Raw genomic sequence first — 27137 nt, 5'->3', positions numbered from 1 at the left:
ACTAAACTAATAACATGTTACCAAAATAGCCTAACAGTGCCTTTAAATCAGAATTGAGTGAATTAAATGAAAACTTCAAAATGCTATGATTATACCAATAAGCTTGCATGAAAACATACCAGTCAGTCACCTATCTATAGATTAGAGCTTTATTTTGCTCCAGTTACAATTTAGGCATTAAGTAAGGTGGCCCTCTCAGGCAGAGAGACATGAAAACCCAATAACAAGACTTGGCTTTTGAACTTGCTGCAGCTTTACTCTGATTTAAAGCTTCCAATAAAGTTCCTTATAATAATCCAATTATTTTTAGATTTTATTTTAGGCAGTATTTCTCCTTCATGTATGCATGTGCACACACACAATGACTAGGCTAGATTCAAGTTACAAGAAAGGAGGTTCCAACCAGTGCTTTTTTTTCTAGAAAAATAGGTGCCGGGGGTACTCACCATGAAGTTGTTACAGTAAGTGCCACAAGTTTTAACAACAACAAAAAAGAAGTGTGTACCCTTGAGTACCCCTTGAAAAAAAGCACTGGTTCCAACTAAAAATCAGAAAAAACTTTCTGACAGGAATCACAAGAAACCAGTAGGAGAACACGTCAGTCTCCCAGGACATTCTATACAAGATCTCAAAGTAGCTGTCTTACTACAAAGGAATTTCAGAAATAGACTGGAAAGAGAAGTTGCTGAACTGCAACTTATTACCAAACTTAAAACCATGGAGAGACCTGGTCTGAATAGAGACATTGGATTCTTATCTCATTATGCATGACAAAGCTATTTTTAGCCGTCTCACCCATTGCTTTTTCCTGTAAGACCAACTGCAGTCGTTAACAGTCATCAACAGCTTTTCCACGCCTATCAGCCAATCACCCATTCCCACTACCCTTCTGAGTAATACCCCTCCCCACTCTCTCACTATATATAAGGGTCTGGTGACTTCTGTTTCAGTGTATCTGAAGAAGTGTGCATGCACACGAAAGCTCATACCAAGAACAAACTTAGTTGGTCTCTAAGATGCTACTGGAAGGAAATTTTTATTATTATTATTTTGTTTTGACTATGGCAGACCAACACAGCTACCTACCTGTAGTGAGAACTAAGTTAGGTGAGGAGCAGGACAGAGAACCTCTGGCATTTCTAAGTTTAGACAATTATATAGTCACTCTATCACCTGTAAAAATTCAATACTCATTCAAGTCAAAATTCAAGTAGTCAATAAAGTAATTGATAACCTTGAACATATCCATAAAGCCAAGCCCTCTATAAAACCAACAACACTATAAAATATTATATGAGTGAATCATCTTGGTAAACCTCATAGGCCATTTATTCTAAGTAACCCTTCAGTAACATTTTAAACAGTCCTAAAACACCATGGCTGTTCTCAAAACAAAATTCATAGATGTACAAAACAGATGACCAAAAACAAAGAAACCAAATGACCATTATGTAACAGAAAACTTTGGGACAACTCTTGCTTAAGTTGTTAAAATGTATCAGAAATTAATGCATTTTTGGCTTTATTATTTAATTTAGTTATGCTCTCATCTCTTTCAATCAGGCAGAATCAGAAATATCAATCCAGTATAGCATACTGTCAGTAGAAAACCAGGTTGTGGCATAGTAATGTACTGACTCATGTACTTGGACATATAAATCAATAAAACTGCTCCAAAGCTATCCCTTCCTAGCTATGACCTCAACAGATCCCATAATCTAATCATAGTCAGCTGACTAGAACCAGTAGATGACTTTGAGATTTCTTGAAAAGCAGGAAGAAATGGTGAATAATGTAATTCTGTGTAGTTAATTCTCAGCCTGTTTCCTGTATGAGGTTTTGGCAAGATCTGAGGATCACTGTCACAGTTGTGTCATGATTTGAATTTGCCTGTAAATCTGTTTATGAATTTGGCATACTTAGGCATTCTGGAGATAATGTTGTAAAGCTTTACGGCTGAAGTGAGATTTAAATCAGGGATTTCCCAGATTAGTGTAGTGCCCCATGACTGCAAAAATAAAGTTAGTTTTCAGCTCTAAAGGCGCAAACCAACCTCTCCAACCTGGTCCTTTCCAGATGTTTGGGGCTATAACTGCTCATCAGTCCATGTCAGCATGGCTGTAGTCTTAACAAAATGTCTGGAGGGCGCCAGATAAATAAATGAAAATGTATGGAACTTACTGAGAAACCCTCTTAGTAATATTTTTAAAAAGAATCAGTTTGGAGGTGCTTGCCTGACTTGAAGGCAGGAAGACTAAAGGTAAAGGGACCCCTGACCGTTAGGTTCAGTTCCAGACGACTTGGATTGTGGCGCTCATCTCACTTTATTGGCTGAGGGAGCCGGCGTTTGTCTGCAGACAGTTTTTCCAGGTCATGTGGCTAGCATGACTAAGCCGCTTCTGGTGAACCAGAGCAGCGCACGGAAACGCCATTTACCTTCTCGCCGGAGCAGTACCTATTTATCTACTTGCACCTTGACATGCTTTCGAACTGCTAGGTTGGCAGGAGCAGGGACTGAGCAATGGGAGCTCACGTCGTCGCGGGGATTCGAACTGCTGATCTTCTGATCGGCAAGCCCTAGGCTCTGTGGTTTAGACCACAGTGCCACCCATGTCTAGAGGACTAGCCTGCAATATTTCACATACATATATAAAAACAAGAATCAAAACAATCTACTCTCTAAATGGCCTACTGGAGACAAATGTAATGAGGAATCTCATCCATGTAGGAGTAAGAATTACCTATGGTATTCAATAGATGATAAACTTTTATAGGAAATAATGCCCATTTTATTTAACCCAGTGGAATCAGAGGTAGAACTTTGATGGAGTAGGTGGATTTGTCAACCAAGCTTTAGCATGTGGGCTGGGACACACCTTTATGGGTAAAGTTTGACACTTTGGATATGACATGTCCAACACAAAAATTAAATAAGCACCTTGGGGAGTCAGGCCATTAGCATGCTTCAGTAATTAGGAAGGTGGAAGTAAAAGGTGAGACCAAGTGAAATTTCCAGTCTACTCTTAGTAGATAAGATTTATAACGAGTGAGTTCTGTCTTACGAACATGGATAATGCTTGAAATGTGCTAGGTAGGTTGCTATGCAATGGGGAAGCTAGACCATTGTGACTTGTCTGTTGACTCCCAGGGTACATTCTGAAGGAACATGAGGCTGCCAATCTTGCTGCAACTAAGGATGTTTGGGTCTAGTCAGTGCCTGGGAACCAAATTTATATCGCAATGTGTTCCATGATAGATGAAAAGCTGGATATAAGTGCTAGAAAGTAAACAGAATGGAGACATTTTAGAATATAAGAGAATCATAGTTAGAAGGGACACTGGGGATCATCTAGTCCACCCTCCTGCAATGCAGGAATATGCAGCTGTTAGGGATCCAACCTGCAACTTGGCGTTATCAGCAGGATGCTCTAACCAATTCAGCTGATTTTAGACACAGGCATTTTGTTCTCTAGCATTTTTCCACAATCAAGACTGGAATACCATCTTCAAAACTCTACCAGCTGTTTCTCCACATGTTATCTTATTGACCTCTGGATTTCTAAGAACCTGACTGTAAACATAAACTTGGTTTTCTTCACAACCACAAAATAAGCTTGAGGAAATGTGAGACTTCTGAGTCAATGTTCTAAGAAGAGCTTGGCATGTATCTTGCTCAGTCCTACTATAATGTACTTTTGTTTTACTTTTCTCTAAGTAGTGGAATATTTTTAGATGAGGCAATAGACGAGAATGTACTACTCTCTGGATAAAATGCAAAAACAAAGAATGTCCTAGTGAGAAAAATCAGCAGCCAAGTAGCATTTGATTTATGTTAGACAACATATTAGTAATATGGACATAATGGATGTAATGTATCTGACTAACAATCAGTAAGAAAGTATATACAGTGGTACCTCTGGTTAAATACTTAATTCGTTCTGGAGGTCCGTTCTTAACCTGAAACTCTTCTTAACCTGAAGCACCACTTTAGCTAATGGGACCTCCCGCTGCCGCTGCGCCACAAGAGCACGATTTCTGTTGTTATCCTGAAGCAAATTTCTTAACCTGAAGCGTTATTTCTGGGTTCCCAGAGTATGTAACCTGAAGCGTATGTAACCCGAGGTACCACTGTACAGAATTTAGGTTAGTCCTAAATTAGGTTAGTCCTTCTAGCTGCTTCCTAGTACTGTTATGCATATGTTTGGGTAGATCCAGGAAACAGGGATCTCTCAGCTACTGAAATCTTTCTAATCTTTGCAGAGCATCTTATTTAAGCGTTTATATACTGCAGTTCAGGGCTACACAACCTTCCCAAGAAGACTTCACACAATAAGAATAATAAAACCAATAAAAAAGGATTAATCTGCAGTCTCAAAACAATTCAATCTGAAGGCCAGTAAAATAGCAGTAAAATAGCAGCAATGGTTGAAATTACAACATAAAAGCTGAGGCTAACCTCAAATTAATTAGAAGTGGATGTAACCAGCCAGGTCTCTAGAGTCCTTTTTTTACCAATTATTTTTATTGATTTTCCATAATTTTTAACAAATTCTCACCAAGTCAATACAAATTTAAGAAGCTGACTCCCCCCCCCCAATTTCCCTTTTTTCCCTCCCTCCTTTGCTACTCCCAATAAAATAACTTTTCCAACTATCATTTCAAAATACATTCATCCCTTCTCCCTACACATCACCCATTCAATTACCAATTTCTGCTACGGCTTTTATACTTTGTTACAACCAGTCCTCAAACAGTTGAGTAGAGTAAATGCTCTTTTATCTATATATTAATAGTCATTTATCAGTTTTGATGGAAATGTTTCAATGCTTTAGAGTCTATTTTAAAACAATCAATGGGGGAGCTAGGTGCACTTCCCATAGGAGAGTGTTTCATGGTTATGGGGCCACTACCAAGAAGGTCCTGTATCTTGTATCAATCCACCTGATGGACCTTGCCGGCAGGTCCACAAGTAATGTCTCCGTGATCAAATAGAGAGGAATCTGGACCACAAAATATATTGTGGAAACTCAAATCTTAGAAAAATGTATAGATCAAATAGGAATAGGATAAAATATGAAAAAATTCTCAGCAGGTTCCATGCTTTATAAAATGGGAATCCTCTCAGCTGTGTAAGAAAATAATTACTACCACACCACATTCAGAGATGTAAATTACTGCATTAGTTTTTCTGGTTATAATGCACTTCTGTCCTGGTTTCCAACATTCCTTTTACACTTTATTTCTGGTTGCATTATGGAACTGTGTCTTTCTGATAGACATATTACCATGTCACACTAATTTTCATACCCACCAGGAGAAGTGGTATGGCATAACAGCAGACATCATTGGACATGGCTCCACTCCTCCCCCTTTATGTACATGTGCACTTCTGTTCCCCCATGAAAATGTCTGGAAAGAATGGTATCCTGGCAAACTGCATTAACTGTCAACAAGCATTTTTTTTTTGTTGGGGGTGGGGGTGGGGAATAACAAGGTCGCAAATGATATTTTCCTGGAAGCAATTAAAATGAAATGTGCGCTAAACTCCCACTAGATTCCACAACTTTTTCAGATGAAGCTTTTACATTGTATAAAATATCACATAAAACACAAATCTAATCAGGTAAGGAAATGTCAGAAAAAATGAAATAAAATTCTGTCTGAATGCAGGCTGAACTTCTTGAAAACCACTAGAAATATCAAGAGAAGGATATATTGGTGTTTTTGTAGCATGATGTTTTGAAGCAGCAGTAATACTGTCACAGTTAAAGACATCTCATTTACATTGACTGTTTCCCCACACCAAACCTTTGCTATTTCCATTTTTATATCTCTTTCCCTTTGGCCTATACCCCTCAATTCCTTCCTCTTGTTTATCGAACAATTCCTAATCATATCTTGAAAAATTATGAAGGAGAATTTAATACAATACCAATGAAGATAACATAAGGCAGCACAAGTAAAGCCATGAATCTGCCTTACCTGTATTTTTGTTGTGGAGACTGTTTTTCAGCTGACTTACAAACATGTCCAATGTAATACAAAGGAAAGAATAAAAAGTTCCAGTTTGTTGCAAACCATGTCAAAGTGAAGGGTGCATCAAATTTCTTAAAGGTCAGTTTTGCTAGCTGGGTTGAACCTGACCAGGAAGAGCAGACTCCAAGCACCACCAATACACCCCAGAAAATTTTCTTAAGCTGGGTCACAGAGCATGTCCAGCAACATCGGTTCCCTCTTCCACCAGCTTCCATCCCAGCTTGTGCCTGGGCTTCTGCTGGGGCTGGGGAATCATGGGGACGCTCATCCCCTGGGGAAAAAGGGAGAAGAGAAGACAAGAAATGGGTGTTAGAATCAGCAAAGAATATTCTGCACAATTTTATTTTGCATGGTACTCTACCCAAGTAGAGAATGTGCAGCTATATACATGCTATACTTCTAAAGCACACTTGAAACACATTTTCTCCTTCAAAGAATTCTAGGCACTACAGTTTTTTATGGGTTGGTGGGAATGGCCAAACATACAACTATTTAGTTCTAACAGAGAAAGAAAAAGCCTGAAAAAATAAGAATGAAGGCTAGAACACAATGAGTAAGGATATTACTGCCAAACCAGCCGGCAATCACAATAAATGCAAGTAGGTATTAAAAGGAGACTTATAGCCAGTCCAAATATAATATTTACTATGTGTTTGATTGATCTTATCATTGGAGTACAACCAAAAAACAGCAAAAGAGGAAGGCACCACTATGAGATGCATATCACACCATTAATATACCTATATGAAGAAAAAGAATCCTAGAATTACTAGCAGCAGGTTTTACTGAGCTTTACCTGTAACTCAGACTTTATTGGCTTTGCTCTAGCTGAGTCACTTTTTAAATAATCTTTTGAAAGCACCCAGTGAAGTCATGGCCATTTAGGAGCATAAGGAAATACAATTTCTCTTGAAATTTGCTATACCAATCACAAAACATATATATGCAAACTTTACTTGTCCAAGTGTTACATATAACCTTTCTATGTGCACTTTTCAGCCATGTGTTAAATACACTAGCAAAGGTGTTTACATTGCAGAAATACTGTGACACACAATACTTCAAGTATCACTTTACTATGAAAATGATCTCACACACCAGGGGTTGAATTCCAAGGATGCTCTTCTGAACTCTTACTGGAAGGAGTAAAGCACATGCCAGACAAAACACACAGCCCCATTTTGGGAAGTAGTACCTGGGTTTTCCCCAAATGTCTTTCTGTTTGCAGTGACTGTCATTAAAACTTCCTTCCCTACTCAATAATATGGAGGTGGGGCACAAGTGTTGCCTGTTTCTAATAATATGCTTTCATACCATGGCATAAATACACTTCAGTATCAAATGGATTGTCCATAATCCCTATACAGCCTACTGGTTTAGCCCTTGGTGTGTAAGACCATCTATAATGTCAGAGCAGCACAGCCAATGACAGGAATGGAAACTGATATCTGAGATTTCCATCAGTACAAGCTTTTGACTCTCTTGCAAAAGTAAAGCATGTCCACTGTGATACCAGACCAATTAAACCAATAGAATCAAGAGAAGTGAACAAATAGAGGGGATAGAAGCAAGGAAGGAAGATGAAAGATTCAACCATCTTAAGCAAGTATTTCTTGAACTCACTGAACACTAGACCATACCCTGTACAATGAGATAAGAATGGAAGTAGCCTACAATTATGTTCCCTGGAAACCATAGTCTACTGAAATCTAAATCTGACCTCCCACTGTGAATTATTCCTATCTTCACCTGATTTGGCATCATAACTGCACTCCAGATGTGTCTATCCAGATATTTCCAGACATAACATAGGAAAGCTAGCAAAACTATGTTATGCATCCTTTTCTGCCAGTATACTACTGGACAGGAACATTACTTGCAAAAATAAATGTGCTGCCATTGGACTAAACACACTAACCAAAGTGGGAATGGGTGTTCTGAATTATTGTTTCATGTACCCTTGTCTTTGGTTAACAGAGACTAAACAAATGGCCAGCTTTGAGAGTCCTGACTATCTGAGTGTATACACACATTGTGGAAGGATTAAATGCACACACCAAAAGGACGGTCCTCTGCCCTTGAATTGTAAAAATCACCAGTAGATGTATTTTAACAAAACGGATGAATGGCTTATCCCACAATAAATGTTGAAGAATTCCAGATCCTATGTTGTTTTTAATCAGAGAGGCTAACAGCATCATGAGAGTTGCTTCAGTCAAGTCTATGTGATTAATATTAGATAAAAATGAAGTAAGAAGCTTGAAAAGGATCACAGCTAGAGGCTGAGATGCCTGTGCAGAGTTATACAAGAATAAATCCCAGTTAGTAAGCCAGATTTAATAGCAGCATAATTAATTTTGTTATTTAGTAACTAGAAGAAAAATCTTAACTACAAAGACAGGATGATGAACACAGAAAGTAGTCTGAGAGGACATATCTGTGCAAACTTTAAAAAATATATCCTTTTGTCTTAAGAGCTGGATTGGAACTCTCTTAAGTGTTCTTGTATATTTAGTGGACACAGGTAAACTGAATGGATAGAACTGAGACTGGGCTTTGCATAGAACTGCAAGCAAGAGAATGAAAGAGAAAGGAGGATGCCTGGGTTTGCTTTCTGGGAGGGGTGGGATCAATATTGAATTTATTGTATTGTTTAAAAAGCCTGTTTTATTATTAACTGAATTGTATGTTTGCTATCAGTAACATCATATTTTGTTATTAATGTAATATGCAGTCACATATTAGAAATATTTGAAACAAAATTCCCTAACAGTGAGCCTTTAATTTCAGGAGAATGCCTTTTAAAAACCCACAAATGGAATCTCAGATGAGTTATGTCCATTATTACAACTACTGTACAGTATTTCTGAAGAACATTCCACACAGTATACAAGTACACTTTTTACATCTCATTTAACATCTAGCACCACTTACTAGGGAGACCATTAAAACTGCATCAAAAACTTTTATGTATTTGCCATTATACTCTCCAAAATCACCACTATTACTATTCTTTAATTGGTGCCACATATCAGTGAGAAGATCTATTTGACTGAATTTTTATTTATCATGGAAAGCAAAAAATCCAAACACTCTACAGAGGGCATCATTAACAGAAGAGACAACAGGAAGTTCTAGGGTTGCCATATTTTGAAGAGCAAAAAAAGAGGACAATATGACGGCCATTCAAAGCAAATAAATGCAATATGTCTCAAATTTTACCCCTGAAAAAGAGGACGTGTCCTGGAAAAAGAGGACACATAGCAACCCTAATTAGTACAAGCTCAGCAAGATACATACTGATGGCCAGTAATAGATTCTCTACCTAATTTAAGGACAAACATTAGTTGCATTGATGCAACTAATTTCAAAGGGCAGCTTTGGAACAAAGAAATGGCAGACAAAAAAGGTTTGTTTACATCAGCCACTTCTCATTCCCTTTACAGGTTTCCCAGAAAGAAAGGAAGAGTCATTGGTTACAATATATGTGTGTGTGTAACATGTACAACACAAAAAAAATGTTAAGTGAGTTGTTCTCTTGTTCCGAGTTTCATTTATAATCAGTGTTTGAAGTACTAGCTCTCGATAAATCAAACAGTGGTTACTTGATCAGCCCCATGGGAGATTGTATAAATCTGCACTTATTATCCAGGATTAATTAAATAGCTGCTGTGTGTTTATGAAGAAGCAAAGTTGATTCAAATAACATTAATGCTCTCCAGCTTAAAATAAAGAACACTGAAGACAAAGAGTAGAGCTTCTTGTTTTTATGGCCGAGATAAACAAAATCTGGGACCTATTGCCCTCATTTTAGATTGGGAAAAAATACATTTTAGATTGGGAAGAAGTACTCAGGTAGATATCTCAGAATAATAAAATAAGGCTTTGCCAATATGCAACTGGGAAATAAAATGGAAATCTTTGTGGAAAGATTGATGAAATAAAGATGCACAGTGAATTGGGAGCTTCAGGATGAGGATGAAAAGCAGCTATAAAACTGAACTAACAATGAAACTTGGAAGATGATAAAGGGATATATTTGGCACGATGCTCAAATGCACAACAACCAAAATAATAAGAGACTGTGTGTCAGGAAGGAAAAACAGAACTAATTTCTTTTTCATTTGATGTTTCAACTGCTTATGGAAATTGTATGTGTTACCAAAGTTTGCACACACTCTTATGTGTGAACACTCACTGATGTTAAGTCTCAGAGGACAAGAGTTAGTTTTCTTATTTCTCACAATGTAAGGATGCTGAGTCTCTCAAGCCAGATGACCCAGCAGTGAGGCTCTAGTGTCTTGTTACCTGTCTCACCAAGACAGTATGTCTGCTGAAAAGAGTGCAGGCTGACCTGTGTTGTTTAAAGGTGACACTGGACAGCATTACAAGCCCTAGCAGTTGACTCAGCACCTTATCAGGAGACCCAGGCAACCAATGTATAAAACCTCAGCTTGATCTTTGAGAACAATGTGCCAGACTAAGCACCTGCTCAGCACCCTTTCCTATATTCTGTCTTTGCAACTTGGCCACCTGCCTTCTTTTTACTACTGGCGCATCTGCTTGTTAGCTGCTGTCTCTGTAACCTAACCTTTGCCAGTCTTGGCTACTTGCCTTTGGCCTTCACTTAGCTGATGGTTGGTTCCTTTCTAACTTTGGCTTCTGATCCTGTTAACAGTCAGGATGCAATTCCCCAGTGAATCCTGACACAGAACCCAATTTCAAGACCTTAAAAGTATCTGCTTAAGGAAAAGAAGTACAAACGGAGTTCTGGATTTATAGATAAGCAACAACTTTCGGCAAAGGTGCTTTCCTAAGCATTATAAGTCTCACTGCAATTTATTTTACAGTACACTGCTGATAACGGTATAGTAATGCAAAATGCAAAGCTAGGCATGCTACTCAACCCTGTGAAAGGGTAAGTGGCTTAGAGTCAGAAAAAGGGGGTGGTGGGGTGCCATATTACCCCTCTCCCCATATTTTACCCACTCTAAAAATCTCCTTTCTTGAAACAGTTTTTTTAAAGGGTGTTGAGGTCTCTTACATGCATTCACATGTAACTCACTGCTAGTCCCACCAGAAACTACTTTGATGATGTCAAAAGACACAGAGCTAATTTACAACAGTTATTTTCTCCCTTCCAATGCAGCGCCTGACCATTATGGGCTTACGTACAGAACCCCAAGCATTAGTAAACTCAGGCTGTTTTACAGTCATCAAGTTCTTAACAAGAATCAAGCTCAATGTGAAAAAGTGAATCTCATAGAAAGTCTAGCTGTATTTTAGGCACAAAGAGATAGTAGGAGCACAACCAAAACATGTGCCATGTGAGGAAGAGCTGCTACATATTGCCCCCACCCCAAAGGTAGAAATATTTAAAGTATTACTACATGTCACCCCAATCTCCATGAGTGGTGAGAGATTCCATGAGTTGCAGGCACACTTTCCAGAGTTTGTGTTCCCTTTTGGGAAAATGGGGCACAGCAGAGACTATGGTGTCTTTATGATATATGGTTTTATTTACACATATGTACAACCTGCATCTAGATGGAGGGAGTGCAGAGCATTCACATCCTATGAGGGTCTGGCTTTCCCCATAAGGGCAGCATCAGAGTCCAAGGACAGCAAAAACCCCTATTCTGTGTCTCTTCGTTCCAGCCTGTCATCCACAGTTCAGTTGGAGTTCTGCCCCTCCTTCTCCTTCTCTCTGCTAACAGACTCCAAGGACCTCCCCCACAGCCTATGTCATTCAAAGCTGAAGCCCTAAACCTGGCCTCTTTGCCTGTGCCCATTAGCACGCAGCAAAGAAGCCCCCCCCCCTCAAATATTCATAACAATGTGAAGCACTGATTTACAGGCACTTAATTATTCATACAGATAACCCCAACTAACAACAGGCAGAACCAAGAGCAGGTAGTAAACTTCTACACTTTGTTTTCTCCTTGTTATTCTCTATCAGTGACATTTTAAACACAGCAACACTTGAGAGTGGTGAGTAATCTCACAAACCAGATGGTTTCCTGGGTCAATGCCGACCTGATTCCCATAGTCAGATGGGTAGTAAAGCTAAATTTCCCAGGAGCTCAATATCTTATCTAATGTCAGGTAATGACCACTGGAAGGAGTGCAGAGAGAAGAAATGTCATTGTGCATCTGCAGCAGCACAACCAGATGCCTTCATCTGCCCCAGCTGCGAAAAAGTCTCTCCCATATTGGTCTCTACAGTCACAGCAAGCACTGTAACCTACTAACAATTTGACTTCACCCACTCCATTATCTCCCAAGACAGATGGATGCCAACCAACCAAAGGTGTCAGGTAAAGAGAATCTCCCAACTAAAGTTCATGTAGCTAGACTTCATTAATATTTCAAGGTACCAGATGAGCCATAGAGAAGTGGAGGGTAATTGTTCAGTACTAGAATTCTAGGAAAGCCAGTGTGGAGTAATGATTAGGGTGTTGGACAATGACCTAGGAGACTAGGGTTCAAATCCCCACTCAGGCATGAAGCTCACTGGGTGACCTTGGGGCAGTCAGCATCTCTTAGCCTAACCTGCCTCACAGGGCTTATGTGAGGATGAAATGGTAGGTGGGGGAGAGAACCATGTATGCCACCTTGGCTCCTTGGAAGATAATATGGTCTATAAATTAATTAAATAAATAAATAAAATAAGTTCATTTAAACTTTTTTAACATTTAGAAAATCCTTAAAGAAGCAATATCCCAAGCAAAAAGAAGGTTGATAATTTATTTCAAGCCACGTCCCCCAGGACTTGTCAATGATAAGAAGAATGCCAAGAGATCCACATTTTAATGCTACTGCATGACGGCAGGTGCTGAAGGACAGCAATTCTTCACCAAGAACTTGATACCTCTTTTAAATCAGTTCTTTTGTTTGCTCATGCTATGTTTCTAATCTTTGTAAACTATTTTAAGAAAAAACATCCCAGGCTAAATAATAAAGGTATTTCAAATCAATGAACAGAAATCCTACAAGAGGAGCATTCTTTTTGACAGACATAGCAGCCGGAAACTGAGTTGTGATAGTAAGGGAGACAATATGAATTGCAGGTTGTATATTATTCACCTTTTTTCTAGTGACTGCACCTGAGACTGCAATGCTAAAAAGGTAAAGGGACCCCTGACCATTAGGTCCAGTCGTGGACGACTCTGGGGTTGTGGCGCTCATCTCACTTTACTGGCCGAGGGAGCATCGTACAGCTTCCAGGTCATGTGGCCAGCATGACTAAGCCGCTTTCTGGCGAACCAGAGCAGCGCACGGAAACGCCATTTACCTTCCCGGCGGAGCAGTACCCTATTTATATACATGCACTTTGACATGCTTTCGAACTGCTAGGTTGGCAGGAGCAGGGACCGAGTAAAGGAGCTCACCCCGTCACGGGGATTCGAAACCGCTCACTTTCTGATCAGCAAGCCCTAGGCTCTGTGGTTTAACCCACAGTGCGACCCGTGTCCCTTGACTGCAATGCTATCTATGCACAATTATCTGGGAGTAAGTACCATTTAACTCATGGGGCTTACTTCCAAGTAGACATGCGTGACATTATGTTGTACAAAAATGATTTCCAGGCTGTGTTACGGGAAACCCCAGGGTTTCTCAATTAGTATATCAATAATGGTGAGGAGTTTCTCTGAAGAAAGTTTGCCCACAGCTACAGATTTTCTCCTGCAATGTGCAAGCACCACAGAAAACATAGGGCATGTTTTAGGATATACTCACTTTACTTTGGTCAACAACTGTCCTGTGTACCTGTGTGTGTGTGCCAGGATATACCTGAAAAAATGAATATAATTTCTGTGGTGGACAAACTAACGTTGAAAATGTTTCCACCAAGACAGAAATATTGATGGCCATTGGAAGAACTTTGAAGAAATCACCAAAGACTGAGAAGCTTTAGAAATTCTGCCTACCGTGATCTTGGGGGCAAATATTCATTGTGGAGCAAGTAGAAATCTGAAAAATAATTAGCAGGAAAATGTAAGAGAGCACAAAGCTTTTAGACAGTTTGTTTCAACCTCCTTCCCATAAATATACATGAAGGGACACCGAGCCTAAATTTTGAAGCAGCTTCAATGTGTGTGTGTGTTACAGAGGTAGATACACACACAAAAGATTACATTTGCTGCCTTGAAGAATAATGCACAGGTATGTGAAATGGTGGTTTACAGGCTCAGTGGGTATTGAGGAATAATTTGAAATGGCAGTTGTGTATTGGAAAGAGCAGGACGTTCTCATCTTCCTTTAGGGACAAAGAAGGTACTGTACAAGCAAAGAGAGGGAAATGCTGGAAGGCATTAAGGACATGCATATCAATGAAAGATTCCTCTCTAGGCACTCCATCTGGTAGGTGCCACATCCACTGAGGATCCAATTCCTCTGTCTAGAACTGGATCAATCTTACAATGGCCATGGGAGGGGCAACCAGTGAAGCAGCTGCTGACTTCCTGCTAAGTTGCTACTGTAGAATCCTAAGCATTTCCATTCTAGCACCATTCTAGTGAGGAAAACGACCACCATAATAGCTTCATGCTTTTGCTGAGGTGAAATAGGACAGAGTACACAAACCTTCTTCCCTCTTGAAGTAAATCATCCCTCAAGCAACCTCTTAACTCATATTTTCCAGGAAGAAAATATACTGTTGATAAAATTTTGTACTCTATGAAATAACAAGTGTGAAATAACAAGAGTAGCACATACATGGTTGATAGAAGAAATTGTCAAAAGGCTTTTAAATTCTGCATATTAAGCAGTATATAAATGCCTGAAGTAATTAAATGTGCCTAAATTCCACAGATCCTGAGGTTATTCATTACTGAGTTTCTATTTTTGGATTTGGATTTGATATCCCGCTTTATCACTACCCGAAGGAGTCTCAAAGCGGCTAACATTCTCCTTTCCCTTCCTCCCCCACAACAAACACTCTGTGAGGTGAGTGGGGCTGAGAGACTTCAGAGAAGTGTGACTGGCCCAGGTCACTCAGCAGCTGCATGTGGAGGAGCGGGGAATCTTTGGAACCTGGGGGGTGGGGGTGGGCAGGTTACCCATGATTAGTTTTACCCATTATTACAATGGCACGGCGGCACGCGGTTGGCACTGTGGTCTAAACCACAGAGCCTAGGGCTTGCTGATCAGAAGGTCGGCGGTTTGAATCCCTGCAAAGGGGTGAGCTCCCGTTGTTCGGTCCCAGCCCCTGCCCACCTAGCAGTTCGAAAGCACATCAAAGTGCAAGTAGATAAATAGGCACCACTCTAGCAGGAAGGTAAACGGTGTTTCCGTGTACTACTCTGGTTCGCCAGAAGCAGCTTAGTCATGCTGGCCACATGACCTGGAAAACTGTCTGCAGACAAACGCTGGCTCCCTCGGCCAGTAAAGAGAGATGAGCGTGCAATCCCAGAGTCGTCTGTGACTGGACCTACCGGTAATGGTCAGGGGTACCTTTACCTTTACAATGGCAGCAGGATTTGGACTTACAGCAACTAAAGACATCAGGTACTTACTAGCTCAGTTCAGTGCTTGGAGGATGTTGAAACAGTATTAGACAAATTCATGGATGTCTATATTACCTTCAGTATCAGAGGTAGTACATCTCTGAATACCAGTTGCTGGGGACCACAAACAAGAGAGTATTATTGTCCTGCTTTTGGCCTTTCCATAGGTATCTGGCTGGCATGTTGGACTACACAGGCCTTTGGTTTGATCTAGTAGAAATCTTCCTATGTTTGGTGTTGGAAAGTTAGTCACTAACCAATGCCAACATACACAAAAGGCACATGAATACAATTTAAGTTGCAGAACACAGAGGAAAAGCTGACCATTCAAAAAGTGACAATACGACTCTTCCCATTTTTCTTACCTTTAATCTCTATGGCCATGGAAAAGTTCTTAGTATTATGATAAGACAAACAACAACAACAACAACAACAACAACAACACACTTGTTTCCAGCCCAGTGAAGCTTAAAAATTCTCTTACAGCACAGTCCTGTACCTAATCTCCACTGAATACAATGGGAATTATTCCCAGGTATATTTATAGGATTGCATCTGGGAATAATCCCTGTTGAACTCAATAGGACTTGCTTCTGAATAGACAAATGTTAACAAATGTTCCTTATTTGTTTTCAGCAATGACTTACTTTCTACATGCTAATCTAGTTTTCCTCCTTTAAACACTCAAAGAAAAATGATCATGGTTTCTTTTCCATCCTCTAGCCATGCAGTAGGTCCATTTAAGTTATATATTTTTAAAAAAGCTACCTCTCTCCTTGTTTCTGCACATTCCAGTTTTTTTTTTCTTCAAGAAGTTATCCTTTCCTGAATTCTCTCACTTTGTCATTGTCTCTTTTACCAACCATTTCTTAACTACAAAAGCACTTCATCAATAAATAACTTGTATAGAAAGGCTGCAAAATACTCTTCAGAGATTTTCAGGAAATGATGGGAAAGACATTGAGGAGGGGAATATTGTAGTTACACGAGGTTTGTGGTTGTTGTTGTTTAAAGACAAAGGAGTGAGTCAGGCTAAAGAGTCCATCAAGTCCCTTGCTACTCACAATTACATAAGTCACAGTGAAATAAAACTTATTTCTGACTCAAGACATGTAGAGTTAGGGCTGCAAGACTCAACACGTTTCTTACTCTCTCCTGAGCCATGTCCCTGCCTCCCCCAACATTATTCTCTGACCCATTCTCTATTTCCGATTTCCTTATTCTTAAAGCCTACTATTACTAGTTTTAATTATTCATCACTTTATACCAAAGAAAAAAGAAGACTGTAAGAAATTTAGAACATGGGAAGAAATACAACACAGTTAAAGCAGTTAAAAGCCAGGTAACAACAATGAGTAAACAAAAACATAAACACAGTAAACAAGATTTCTTGAAGTGTTCCTCCAGCCACAGGGGTGCCAACTGTGCACACATAGTTGATCGCATGATGCAGTGCGCACAGCATTTGAATGGCAATGCTCATCAACTTTGGAGGGGCACGCCGCCCTCAAATATTTATTGGGGGCGGGGCAGGAGAAGGGACCTCGATCCCGTCTAGTCATATAGTAAAAAGGACAAACCTCACCCCACCCTCTGCTTCTAGCGGCAGAATCAGCACTTTCCAACACAGTTGCAACAGTTAACTTTCCCCCTTGACACTATATCTTCTTCCTCGCCTTTCATAATCTCCACCTTTCTCTTTCCCTTCGCCATCCCTGATTCACCTATGCACCCCTTCCCCCTCCTCCTTTCCTTCCTTCACAGGCAGCGATCCTGGCGCCCTTCAGCTTGTTCCTCCTGCCCGAGGCTTGGGAGCACCCTCGCCTCCCCGCCCGGACTTTTCACGGGCTGCTCTCGCGACGCCCCTCTTCTCCCAGCGCCCTGTATTCACGGCACAGGCCGGCCAGCCTCTGAAAGCCAACTTCCAAGTTCAGCCGCGCGATTGCCTCGGCTCAGCAGAGCATCTATCGGAACTGATGCTGCTGCAGCCCAACTTGAAATACGGCAAAGCTCCCCTGCAAGCAACTGGCACCATCCATCTGCCTGGTTCGAACGGGTCCTTTTTACCTGGCATCACAGCTGCTTCTCAGACCTCGGTGAGCCCAGGCGACCCGACGCCTTCTCATAAAATTGCAGGCAGAGTTTGGGCTTCGCCTATATCAAGGCCCCCACACTCCGCCCGAAAGGGTTTCCAGAAAGCTCTCCCCTCTCCCCAAAAGGACCAGGACACCGGAGGAGACAAGTCTTAAACGAAGGCGAGAGAGCAGCAGCATGAGGGCAGCGTATTTGGCTGGCGGCGAAACGCAACAGAAGGAGTTTCTTCTTCCTCGGAATGGATGCCCGCCAAAATTACCTCACATCTTCTCTCCACCCAAACCCCGAAGCGGAGCCTCATGATGCTCCATCTCCCACTGGTGACGCCGGGCGACGCGGGCTGCGCCCCTGCCAATGCACCAAGTTCCCTCACGCGCACCCGGGTCCTTCCCGTCCGGAGGAAACGCCTCGTACCTGACGAGAGAACTTATTGCGGCGAGGGGGCTCCCGCTCCGCTCACTTTTCTCCCAAGAGGCAGGCGAAGGGAGGGAGAGAAGAGCTGGAGGGAAAGGGCATCCCCAAAGCCCGCATTGGCGAAAGCTCCCTTCTGAGGGAGTCCAGCGCCCCCTCCTCCCTCTTCCGCGCCCTTCGCCGGCACAGCGGCGGAGACTGCAGCAGGCGAAGCAGTCCGCCGCTCAGCCCCGCGTCCCCTCAGCACCGCCACGCCCGCCGCCGTCCAGCCACCGCAGAGCAGGTGTTCAGCTTCCCAGCCCAACCCTCCCCGAAGGAGCTAGACGTTCGCCTCGGCGGGAATGCCGCGTTCCCTAGGCTCGTTTCGCCCTCGAGGAAGCCCGCTCGGAGCACTAGTTTTGCTGCAGAGGCTGGCGCGCCGAAATTACCTTCCACTTTGGTGAGAGTCAGCACGGGGCTGTTGCAGGCGCTGAGAGGGGCGACCCTGGCCGAGTGTTTCTTCATGATGAGCCCTTCCGCCAGTAAGAGCCCGTCAGCCGAGCGCCTACATCCTGACGCCGGCTGGAGCTGAGCGCTCGGCTCCCCGGCCCGCTATCAGCCCGCCTCGGCGGCAGCCTGCCTGCCTCGCTCGCCCGGCCTCGCGTACCTTCTGCTGCTGCAGCAGCTTCTCGCCGCCTCCTCGCTCGCACGCTCTCCTTTACTTGCAGCAAACAAAACGTCACCAGCCCAGCCATCCCCTCCGCCCACCCTCCCTCCACCGGCGGCGGGGCTGTGGAGCGCCGGGCTCTTCCACACGCTCAGGGAAAGGCTGTCCCCCGTTAACAGCCAGCCGCAGTTTATCCTTGGCTGGGCATTCCAGCAAGTGCCTAGAAAGACCGGTGAGTTCCTTCCAGGCCCAGCAGAAGAGGACGTGTCCTCAGAGGCAGCTGCAAGGCTTGGAGTTTGTCTGTCTATTAACTCGTGAAGCTCGTTGTTCAGTTAATCTCTGCAGTAGGTTAGCCATCAGGCTGATCCAGAAACTGTAAGGTTCGTCTGAGAAGCTGAGTTGCACGAGGGCAGGGGTATTTTGCAATCCATTAGAATGCCTCGATGTAACACTATCCAAGGTACATAGTTGGTGTTCTTCCAATTCAGATATATTCACGTATGTATGGTAGGCGTAGTCATCGCTGAGATATTTGTTAGCTGCTTAAGTGTGCAGCCTTATCTCTGAACGCAATAAAAATGGAACCTTTTACTGTATTTGCACAACCAGTTTCTAAGTGGGCCACCCTCATTCCAAAATGAAATAATCTTTAAGCAATTCAATATGTTCATCTATACTAAAGGCAGTTTTTCTGTAACTAGCTGTTTAATTAACACTTTAGCAGAGCCAACACACTTACTGCACTTAGATCCAACTCTGATTGGATTATGCTTGCAAAAAAAAAAAAGTTTCCCATAGCTGCCTCTGCTTCTTCCATGTATTTACAAGCACACAGTACTGCTCACACTTTGTTTCCACGCACACCTGTTGCCAGATGGGCACATGATCCCCATTGTGAGATTTCCCCACAGCTTCAGTTTGCATCTGTGTATACTAGCATCATGTTAGAAGAATGAACTGTGTGGGATCCCTGACTCCACATGATCAACAGCCCACTGGGAGGAAAAAATATTTCTTAGCAGAAATCTGAAATTCATTTGGAATTGTATATCTTTTCTTATTGGGAATTTTTATTTTTGCAATCCAGTCTTCTTCTTCTTTAATTACAAAATAGGAAGCAAACACTACAACATCGCTCCATTCTTCAAACCTAACAGTTTCAATGATACCATAGGAATTTTTTGTTTTTGTTTTTGCGGGGTGGGGGGATCCGTGTTGTTGCTTTTACATAAATAAAATCCAGCAACAGTTTTCTCCACTGGGCTCCAATTAACAGGAGCCTGCTGGTTGCATTCCTCTGTGCTGCTGTTCCTACTTCAGACACTTGTCTGTCCCCCTTGTGGCTGGAGTTTCCAAATAGCAGCAGAAAAACTAAAGTAAACAAATGCAAGAAAATGAAGCAGAGCCACAGCCAGCATGTCAGAAAGGTTGTAGCCAGCAAATGAAATGCTGGTATGTGAGGAGCTCAGTCCTTTATATATGCAGCAACTAAATTTTAAAGCCAATGTGTTCACACTATTGAGCAAGAATAGTGCCATAGATCCTTGTACAGTACAGATATTCATGAAGTATGCAAGGTTCAAAAGCCTTTCCTGGAGATCTTTCAGGGAGGACTTTTCCTACCAGTACTGCAAATATCAAGATTTCCTAACATATCATACTTGGTACTGCGGCAGCAGCAGCAGCAGCAGCATGCTTAAACTATTCTTTATCACCTTCCACATATATGTCTCAATACAATGTACAAAGGAACAAGGGCACTCTATGGAATGTGAGCACCAGCATCCAAGCTACCTATTGCCACCTATTCCACTAGTAGTTTAGACCATATTATAAGGAGTGGGTGTCTAATATCAGCAACTAACATCACCATTGCCAGTTTTTATCTGTACTTCATAATTCTTGAATGTCAGATTATTATTTTGAAGTTGGTTGTAATGATAGAACTATTCACTGATCGCAGGGCAGATATGCATATGGTGAGATAAATGTATGCTGTGTAGAATTTCTGCATACAGCGCAGCTACTATTCAACATCAATACAGCAATTCTTCTACAGTATATTATAATGCAAGTCCTGAGAAAAGGGATCCCAAGAAAGCTTTTAACAACTCACATTGAATGAACAGAGTGCTATCATTTTTTAAAAAAACAACAACAACCTTAAGATCTTTTCATATTCCTACTATCATATTTGTTACACATACGTTCTTCTATATACAAGACTAACATTCAGTGTGATGGAAACACAGTTGAAATATTAGCCAGCCACACACAGGACCATCCCATGACATTTTGTCTCAGGTGAAGGACAAGAGGACACTCTTTCCTAATTCAGAAGCTGACCAGACTGGCAACTGAATCTAGTGCCAACACTGATTATGGGATGGGATAGCATCCCTCAGCCCACCTGATGCAGCATGCCAAGCTAGGAGGCCATGTGGCAACAGAGCAGAATTACTAGGTGCTCAGGAGACATAACCAGGGGCTGTTCCTAACCATCTACCACCCGAGGTGGCTGCCTCACTCTGCCTAATCATAGGGCCTGCCCTGACCACACAAGATGGTCTGGTCAGTAACAAAAGGTTCACATTTTGCCTGTAATAGTGTAAAGGTGGCATCAAGTAAGTCACTGATTGGTTGTATATCCTTGGTCCCACAGTAAAACATGGGAGGAGAAGGAAACAATATTCCAGATGTATAGGAAAAATGTGTTTCACACTTGGGAACATAATGGTGGTTTTAGACATGCAGAAGTTGCAGCAGAATCCAAAGACCAAATCGACAACCAGGCTCCAACAGCTAGCCCACTTCCATGGCCATCTCTAAGTTTATATTTTCTCTCCATCCTACTACTAGAGTTCCTGTCTTCTTCAAGCATCCACCTCCCACTCCTTCTCCAACCCAATGCCACCTTCCGGTGCTTCTCCTCAATCTCCTTTCTCTTTATACACTGGAATATAAAAAACATCTGAACTATCAAAATCTTGTCACTCTGAAAACCTGCTTTATATACCAGAATGATGGCATAAAAAACTGTGGGAAAATATGAATCATACAGAAAGCATGATTGTTGCTTTGCCTGCCATGACTCAGTAAGAAGCATTGTTAGAGAATTTACTTAATTAAAATCATTCGGATTAAAATTACATGTAATTGCTTTTTTTGTGTAGGTATGTTTTATGTGTATCTGTATTATGTATTTGTATGTATTTGTATACGTGTATGTGTATGTATGTATATGTAAGTTTGTAATTTGTTTATTAAAATAAAATTAAAAAAAAAAAAAGAAGCATTGTAACGTATTAACGGCTGCCTTGCTGCTGCTTGAATGCTGGCAGAGAAGCTTAACAACACAGTTGTTTTAAAATACTAACTTAAAGATTTATGCATGACCTCCTTAAAAACTTGCACCAGCAAAGCAAAGCAGTCAACATAATGCATGTATTGTTTAAGGACCAGACTCAGTTGTACTCAATGAATTATCATGTTAGACATCAGCAGGATCAGGCCTTCTAGATTCAACAATAATAAACCTGAATACTGCATTCATTTGAAATCTCAGCTTAGCTTTTTTCCAGCATGGAAGCTGCCCTTAGGTGCTAAGCATATGGTAAATTACACTGTTCCCAGCACTGACAGAATGGATGAGGTTTCCACACCATTAACCAAATATTCAAAAGGACCGGAGATGGGTTATAATATCCCTAAAATGAAGGCAGGATATACAGGCGATAAGTCCTGCTACATTTACAACAAATACTTCATAGTACAACATTTTGCTGTCATTTTGCTAGGTTTTCACTAAATACTAAAGAGCCAGTAACTTTTTCCCATCAGACTCAACTGAAATTATTACTTAGATAAGTCTAATTTTTATGTTTATTATATGTTATATATTATTTTATTTTGATTATATTTATATTTATATTATATATATTGTGGTGTTTTATGTTGATCTTGTTCTTTGAACCACCCTGAGACATCTGGGGTATAAAGGTAAAGGTAAAGGGACCCCTGACCATTAGGTCCAGTCATGGACGACTCTGGGGTTGCAGCACTCATCTCGCTTTATTGGCAGAGGGAGCCGGCGTACAGCTTCCGTGTCATGTGACCAGCATGACCAAGCTGCTTCTGGAGAACCAGAGCAGCGCACGGAAACACCGTTTACCTTCCCGCCAGAGTGGTACCTATTTATCTACTTGCACTTTGATGTGCTTTCGAACTGCTAGGTTGGCAGGAGCAAGGACTGAGCAGCGGGAGCTCAAACCGTTGCAGGGATTCTAACCACCGACCTTCTGCTCAGCAAGTGTTCCATGTCACTCAGAAGCTCACATACCACATTATGAACTGTCATCCTGATGAAGGTGTTATTTTACTATCCTCAAACTTTCTTGTTCTTCAACATGTGATCTTAAAAGTTCCACTTTAGCTAGGTATTTACCACTTAATACACCTTTTTCAGAATTAAAGTTAGACAAGTTAAATGCAGCAGAACAGGACTGCTGCTCTAAATTTTGGTATTTTGCACAGGTTTAGAGTTTGAAATTCCCATATAAAACTATCTCTCTCTGTTCTTCTGATCAGATTATTTGGTTGATTTATCTCTTAGAAAATCTTGCTCATTTTGCATGCAGAGGATTAAAAAAGGTCTAAATAGTTGTTGCTTTAAAATTTTAGCCTGTTGACATTTTCAGCTTGGTGTATGGAACCTCAGTCAGAATGTCAGAATCCCTCCAGGGATCTCTATCTGGCTCTCAGGACTCTGCCTGAGCCATGTCCCTTCTACAGGCCACACCTCTCACTGGACCTGGGACTACATAATAACACCTACGCTTTTTCAACTGCGCTGGCCATCAGTTCATTTCCAGGCTCAGTTCAAATGCTAGTGCACGGTGCTCTTCTCCACCCACCAAGGGCTATGTTGGCCCGCTTGGCTCCCTGCTGTATGGCCCTGCTTTGCTCCGGTGGGGGCAGGGTCGCTCTGCCAGCATTGGTAGCGAGGGTTGGGATGCTGCCTCCCCCCCCCCAGGTACACACGCACACCCCAGGAACCAACAACTGACGCTACGCTGCTGCCTCCATATGTGTCTGTCTACCTATAACACCAAAGCCTTTCTTTGGGTGCTCCCATTATGGCAGCTATCTACAGGGGAAAGGGCCTACTCAGTGGTGGCACCCAGACTGTGGACTCCTCTCAGAGGAGGTTCACCTTAATGTAAATTGGCTGACCTTTTATTTTTCCCAGCCTTTAAAATCCACTCTATGCTGCTTGGTGTTTTTTTTTTTTTAAAATTCCACTTACTCTTTTCATGCTTCTCTTTTATATTTAAATGCTTTATCGTAATTTCACACCCTCCAACTTTCTCTGATGAAAATAGGGACATCCTATTCAATAATATATAATAATAATAATAATATAATAATAATAATGGCAATAATTTTATTATTTATACCCCAGCCACAGTGGGTGGCTTCATTAAACTTTTTTAAAAAAATACTACCCTATACAGGGCTACCTTCAGGTGTCTTCTAAAGGCTGTGTATCTCCTTGGCTCGGAGGTCACATAATTCCATAACCTCCAATATTTATCTGATGAAAACAGAGACGTCCTAAGGAAAAGTGGGACATTCCAGGATCAAATTAGAAACCGGGACAAGCTTCTGTATATGCAGAACTGTCACTGGAATATAGATAAACATGGAGGGTCTGTAATTTAACATACTGAGTAAGAAGAACAGAAGAGTTTGGATTTGATATCCCGCTTTATCACTACCCTAAGGAGTCTCAGAGCGGCTAATATTCTCCTTTCCCTTCCTCCCCCACACAAACACTCTGTGAGGTGAGTGGGGCTGAGAGACTTCAGAAATGTGTGACTAGCCCAAGGTCACCCAGCAGCTGCATGTGGAGGAGCGGAGACGCGAACCCGGTTCACCAGATTATGAGTCTGGCCACTCTGGGAACATTTTGGAGGGTGGGCTATAAAATAAATAAATAAATAAAACAAACCAGGTACATAGGTGTCCACAAACAAAACACAATGAACTGAAGAACTAAGTACTGTCCTCCTGTTGCAAAGGTTGCTAAGATTCAGTGTAACAGCCTATCCTTTCTCTACAATTTATAGCTTTGACAAATCAAGGATGGACACATCATATTAAAAACAACCATGAAAGCAGTTTCAGGTATGTTCTCATTTCCCTTCTGCTGAATGGCAAGCATTAGTACTGTGCTTTCATTATTTTTTACCTTGGACCTCTAGCCTTTAGGGAAACCCTACAGTGCAAATCCAGAACACCTCTTTTATTTTGGAGACAGTTTCAGCTATACTATTTGTAAAAGCAGCTGCTGAGAAATGGAATTTATGCAGAGAAGCTTTAGTGAAAGTGTTTTATTGCATCATGTCTAAGTTTAATATTGAATTCTGAAGACTGGCCTGATTAGAAAAGAACAAGACGTCATTTTTAATTTCCAACTGCTCATTCCACAGGAGAAGCCACAGTGGGAGACCGGAATTAAAATATTTTTTACTACCGAAATGCAGTCAGACTGCAGAACACAGCCTATTTCAGGACTGTGCTGGTTGTTACAGTTTAGTTTTCAAATAAGATTTTTGCCCAATGCATGACAAACTGAAAATCTATTTTAGAGACAGCCAGTTACCTTTAAGGACATGTTGTATTATAATCATGTACACATACCTTCCCAACTGGATGTCAAGGTACAGTAGTTATAAATCTGAGTGCATACATTCCCAAACTGTGTATTTTGTTTGATCAATGAATTTGTACACATCATAGAACTCCAAATTAGCTTAAATTGTACAACCTGAATTCGCTGGCAATAGTGTAGTGTATCTGAAGAAGTGTGCATGCACACAAAAGCTCATACCAAGAACAAACTTACTTGGTCTCCAAGGTGCTACTGGAAGGAATCTTTTTTATTTTTTATTTTGTTTTGTTGCTGGTAATTGAATCCCACATGGGAAGGCTACTCATAATAAGTAGATTCAAGAGATGACTGCAGGCTGCTAGATGCAGCAAATCCCTTATCAGCTATTAGATACATTCTTTATGGTAAACTGATCCAATGTTCCTTGCAATGTCGGTTCAGACATTACACTGAATATTGTGGGGAAATATGTACTTCTTTAATCAGGGACTGAATTTTCCTGTAACAAAACAACTCCACCCAGAATATGAAGGAAAGTATACAGTACTAGCATGAGACTTTTGATTTCATGACTATACCTTCAATTAACTCCCTGTTACACATTAATTTGACTGGAAAAAATGACTTATCTGAAATTCTTAACTTTTTTTGAAACATCATTGCTTTAACTACCAAACAAATGGGGGGGGGGGGAGAAAGCTAGCTACAGATTAGCAAGTGCAAAAGCACTAAGCATGAGGGCATATCACTGGATGAAGGATAGTATAGAAATTTAATAAATAAAGACATATTAAAATGTTCAGGTGATAACTCTAAAATTATAGCACATGATCAGTGTTATATATGACATATATTCATCCCTTGATCCATGCTCCCTCTGCAACTACTTTCCCAGTATTTAAGACCTTCAGAGAAGTTCATTAGAAATCTCACTGATCCTCTTAAAATGAACTTCAGAGTAATTAAAGGATCCATTATTTGACTAGTGGCCTAATTATAAAGTCCCATTGACTAACTGCAGCGTACATTTATAAAAGTCTTTCTAAAGAGAAGTTAACAAAGCTGCTGCTTATATATACTGTTTGCAACACCTGAATCACCTGCAAGTATTATTCTCATAATAATCATTGCGTCAATCAATGGGAGGCTTGCAGCATGGAACTCAGACTTTAAGCACTGCTGATACTCTAATTCGAATTATTGGAGGCTGCAGAACGAGCTCTTTAACACCTGACAACCTACCCACTTTTGAAATTGCATTAGTGCAGTAGAACGCCTACGGTTCAGGCAACTTGGGACGCAGCAATTGCCATGGGGCATCTTGCCAGATACAAGGTCTTGCTCAAGTTAAATGTAGGCACAAAGGATAAATCAGTCAGGAATAATGCAGAACACAATCTTATTCATTTCAACAGGATCAGCACTACCACCCCCCTTTATGCTATGTTGAAATGCAATGCTCTTTAACCTCGTTAAGGCTTAGGTACATTAAAACCAATTAACTCAGGGTGTACCAAGCTTGGTCAGGTTAAGAAACAGAAAGCAGTAGTGCACTGCTGGTGGGAGTGCCACAACTGACCCAGCACTCACATTGGTGCATCCATGCAACCTTACCACCACTCTGCTATTGGTAGAAAGCCTGTACTCAGTTGTGCACTAGACCAATAGATGTATGCTCCTCCTGTGCATATGATGGAAGCTGAGCTATGGAGCAAAATATGTGTATGCTTGATTCCCATGATCCTCCTCTGAAGTATACATATAAATG

General features: G+C 41.2%; 1 protein-coding gene across 4 annotated transcripts in view; it reads right to left on the bottom strand.

The window, feature by feature from the left end:
- Nucleotides 1-27137, bottom strand: part of SLC35F3 (solute carrier family 35 member F3) — an 87491-nt gene that overhangs the window by 14965 nt on the left and 45389 nt on the right. The window contains exons 1-2 of one of the 4 annotated variants that reach the window (XM_033144296.1): nucleotides 18479-18711; nucleotides 5983-6307 (exon numbers count right to left, since the gene is read on the bottom strand). In XM_033144296.1, coding sequence (XP_033000187.1) covers nucleotides 5983-6307; nucleotides 18479-18554 — 401 coding nt within the window. In that variant the 5' untranslated portion in view covers nucleotides 18555-18711. Of the gene's footprint in view, nucleotides 1-5982; nucleotides 6310-17612; nucleotides 17685-18478; nucleotides 18712-27137 lie in introns of those variants that run through there. The other 3 variants (XM_033144297.1, XM_033144294.1, XM_033144295.1) reach the window with 3 other exon arrangements.

The sequence above is a fragment of the Lacerta agilis genome, chromosome 3 (genome assembly GCF_009819535.1).
Source record: "Lacerta agilis isolate rLacAgi1 chromosome 3, rLacAgi1.pri, whole genome shotgun sequence".
NCBI classification, from domain to species: Eukaryota; Metazoa; Chordata; class Lepidosauria; order Squamata; family Lacertidae; genus Lacerta; species Lacerta agilis.
Note: the sequence above shows the minus strand (reverse complement) of the source record. Positions and strands in the feature narration are given on the sequence as shown.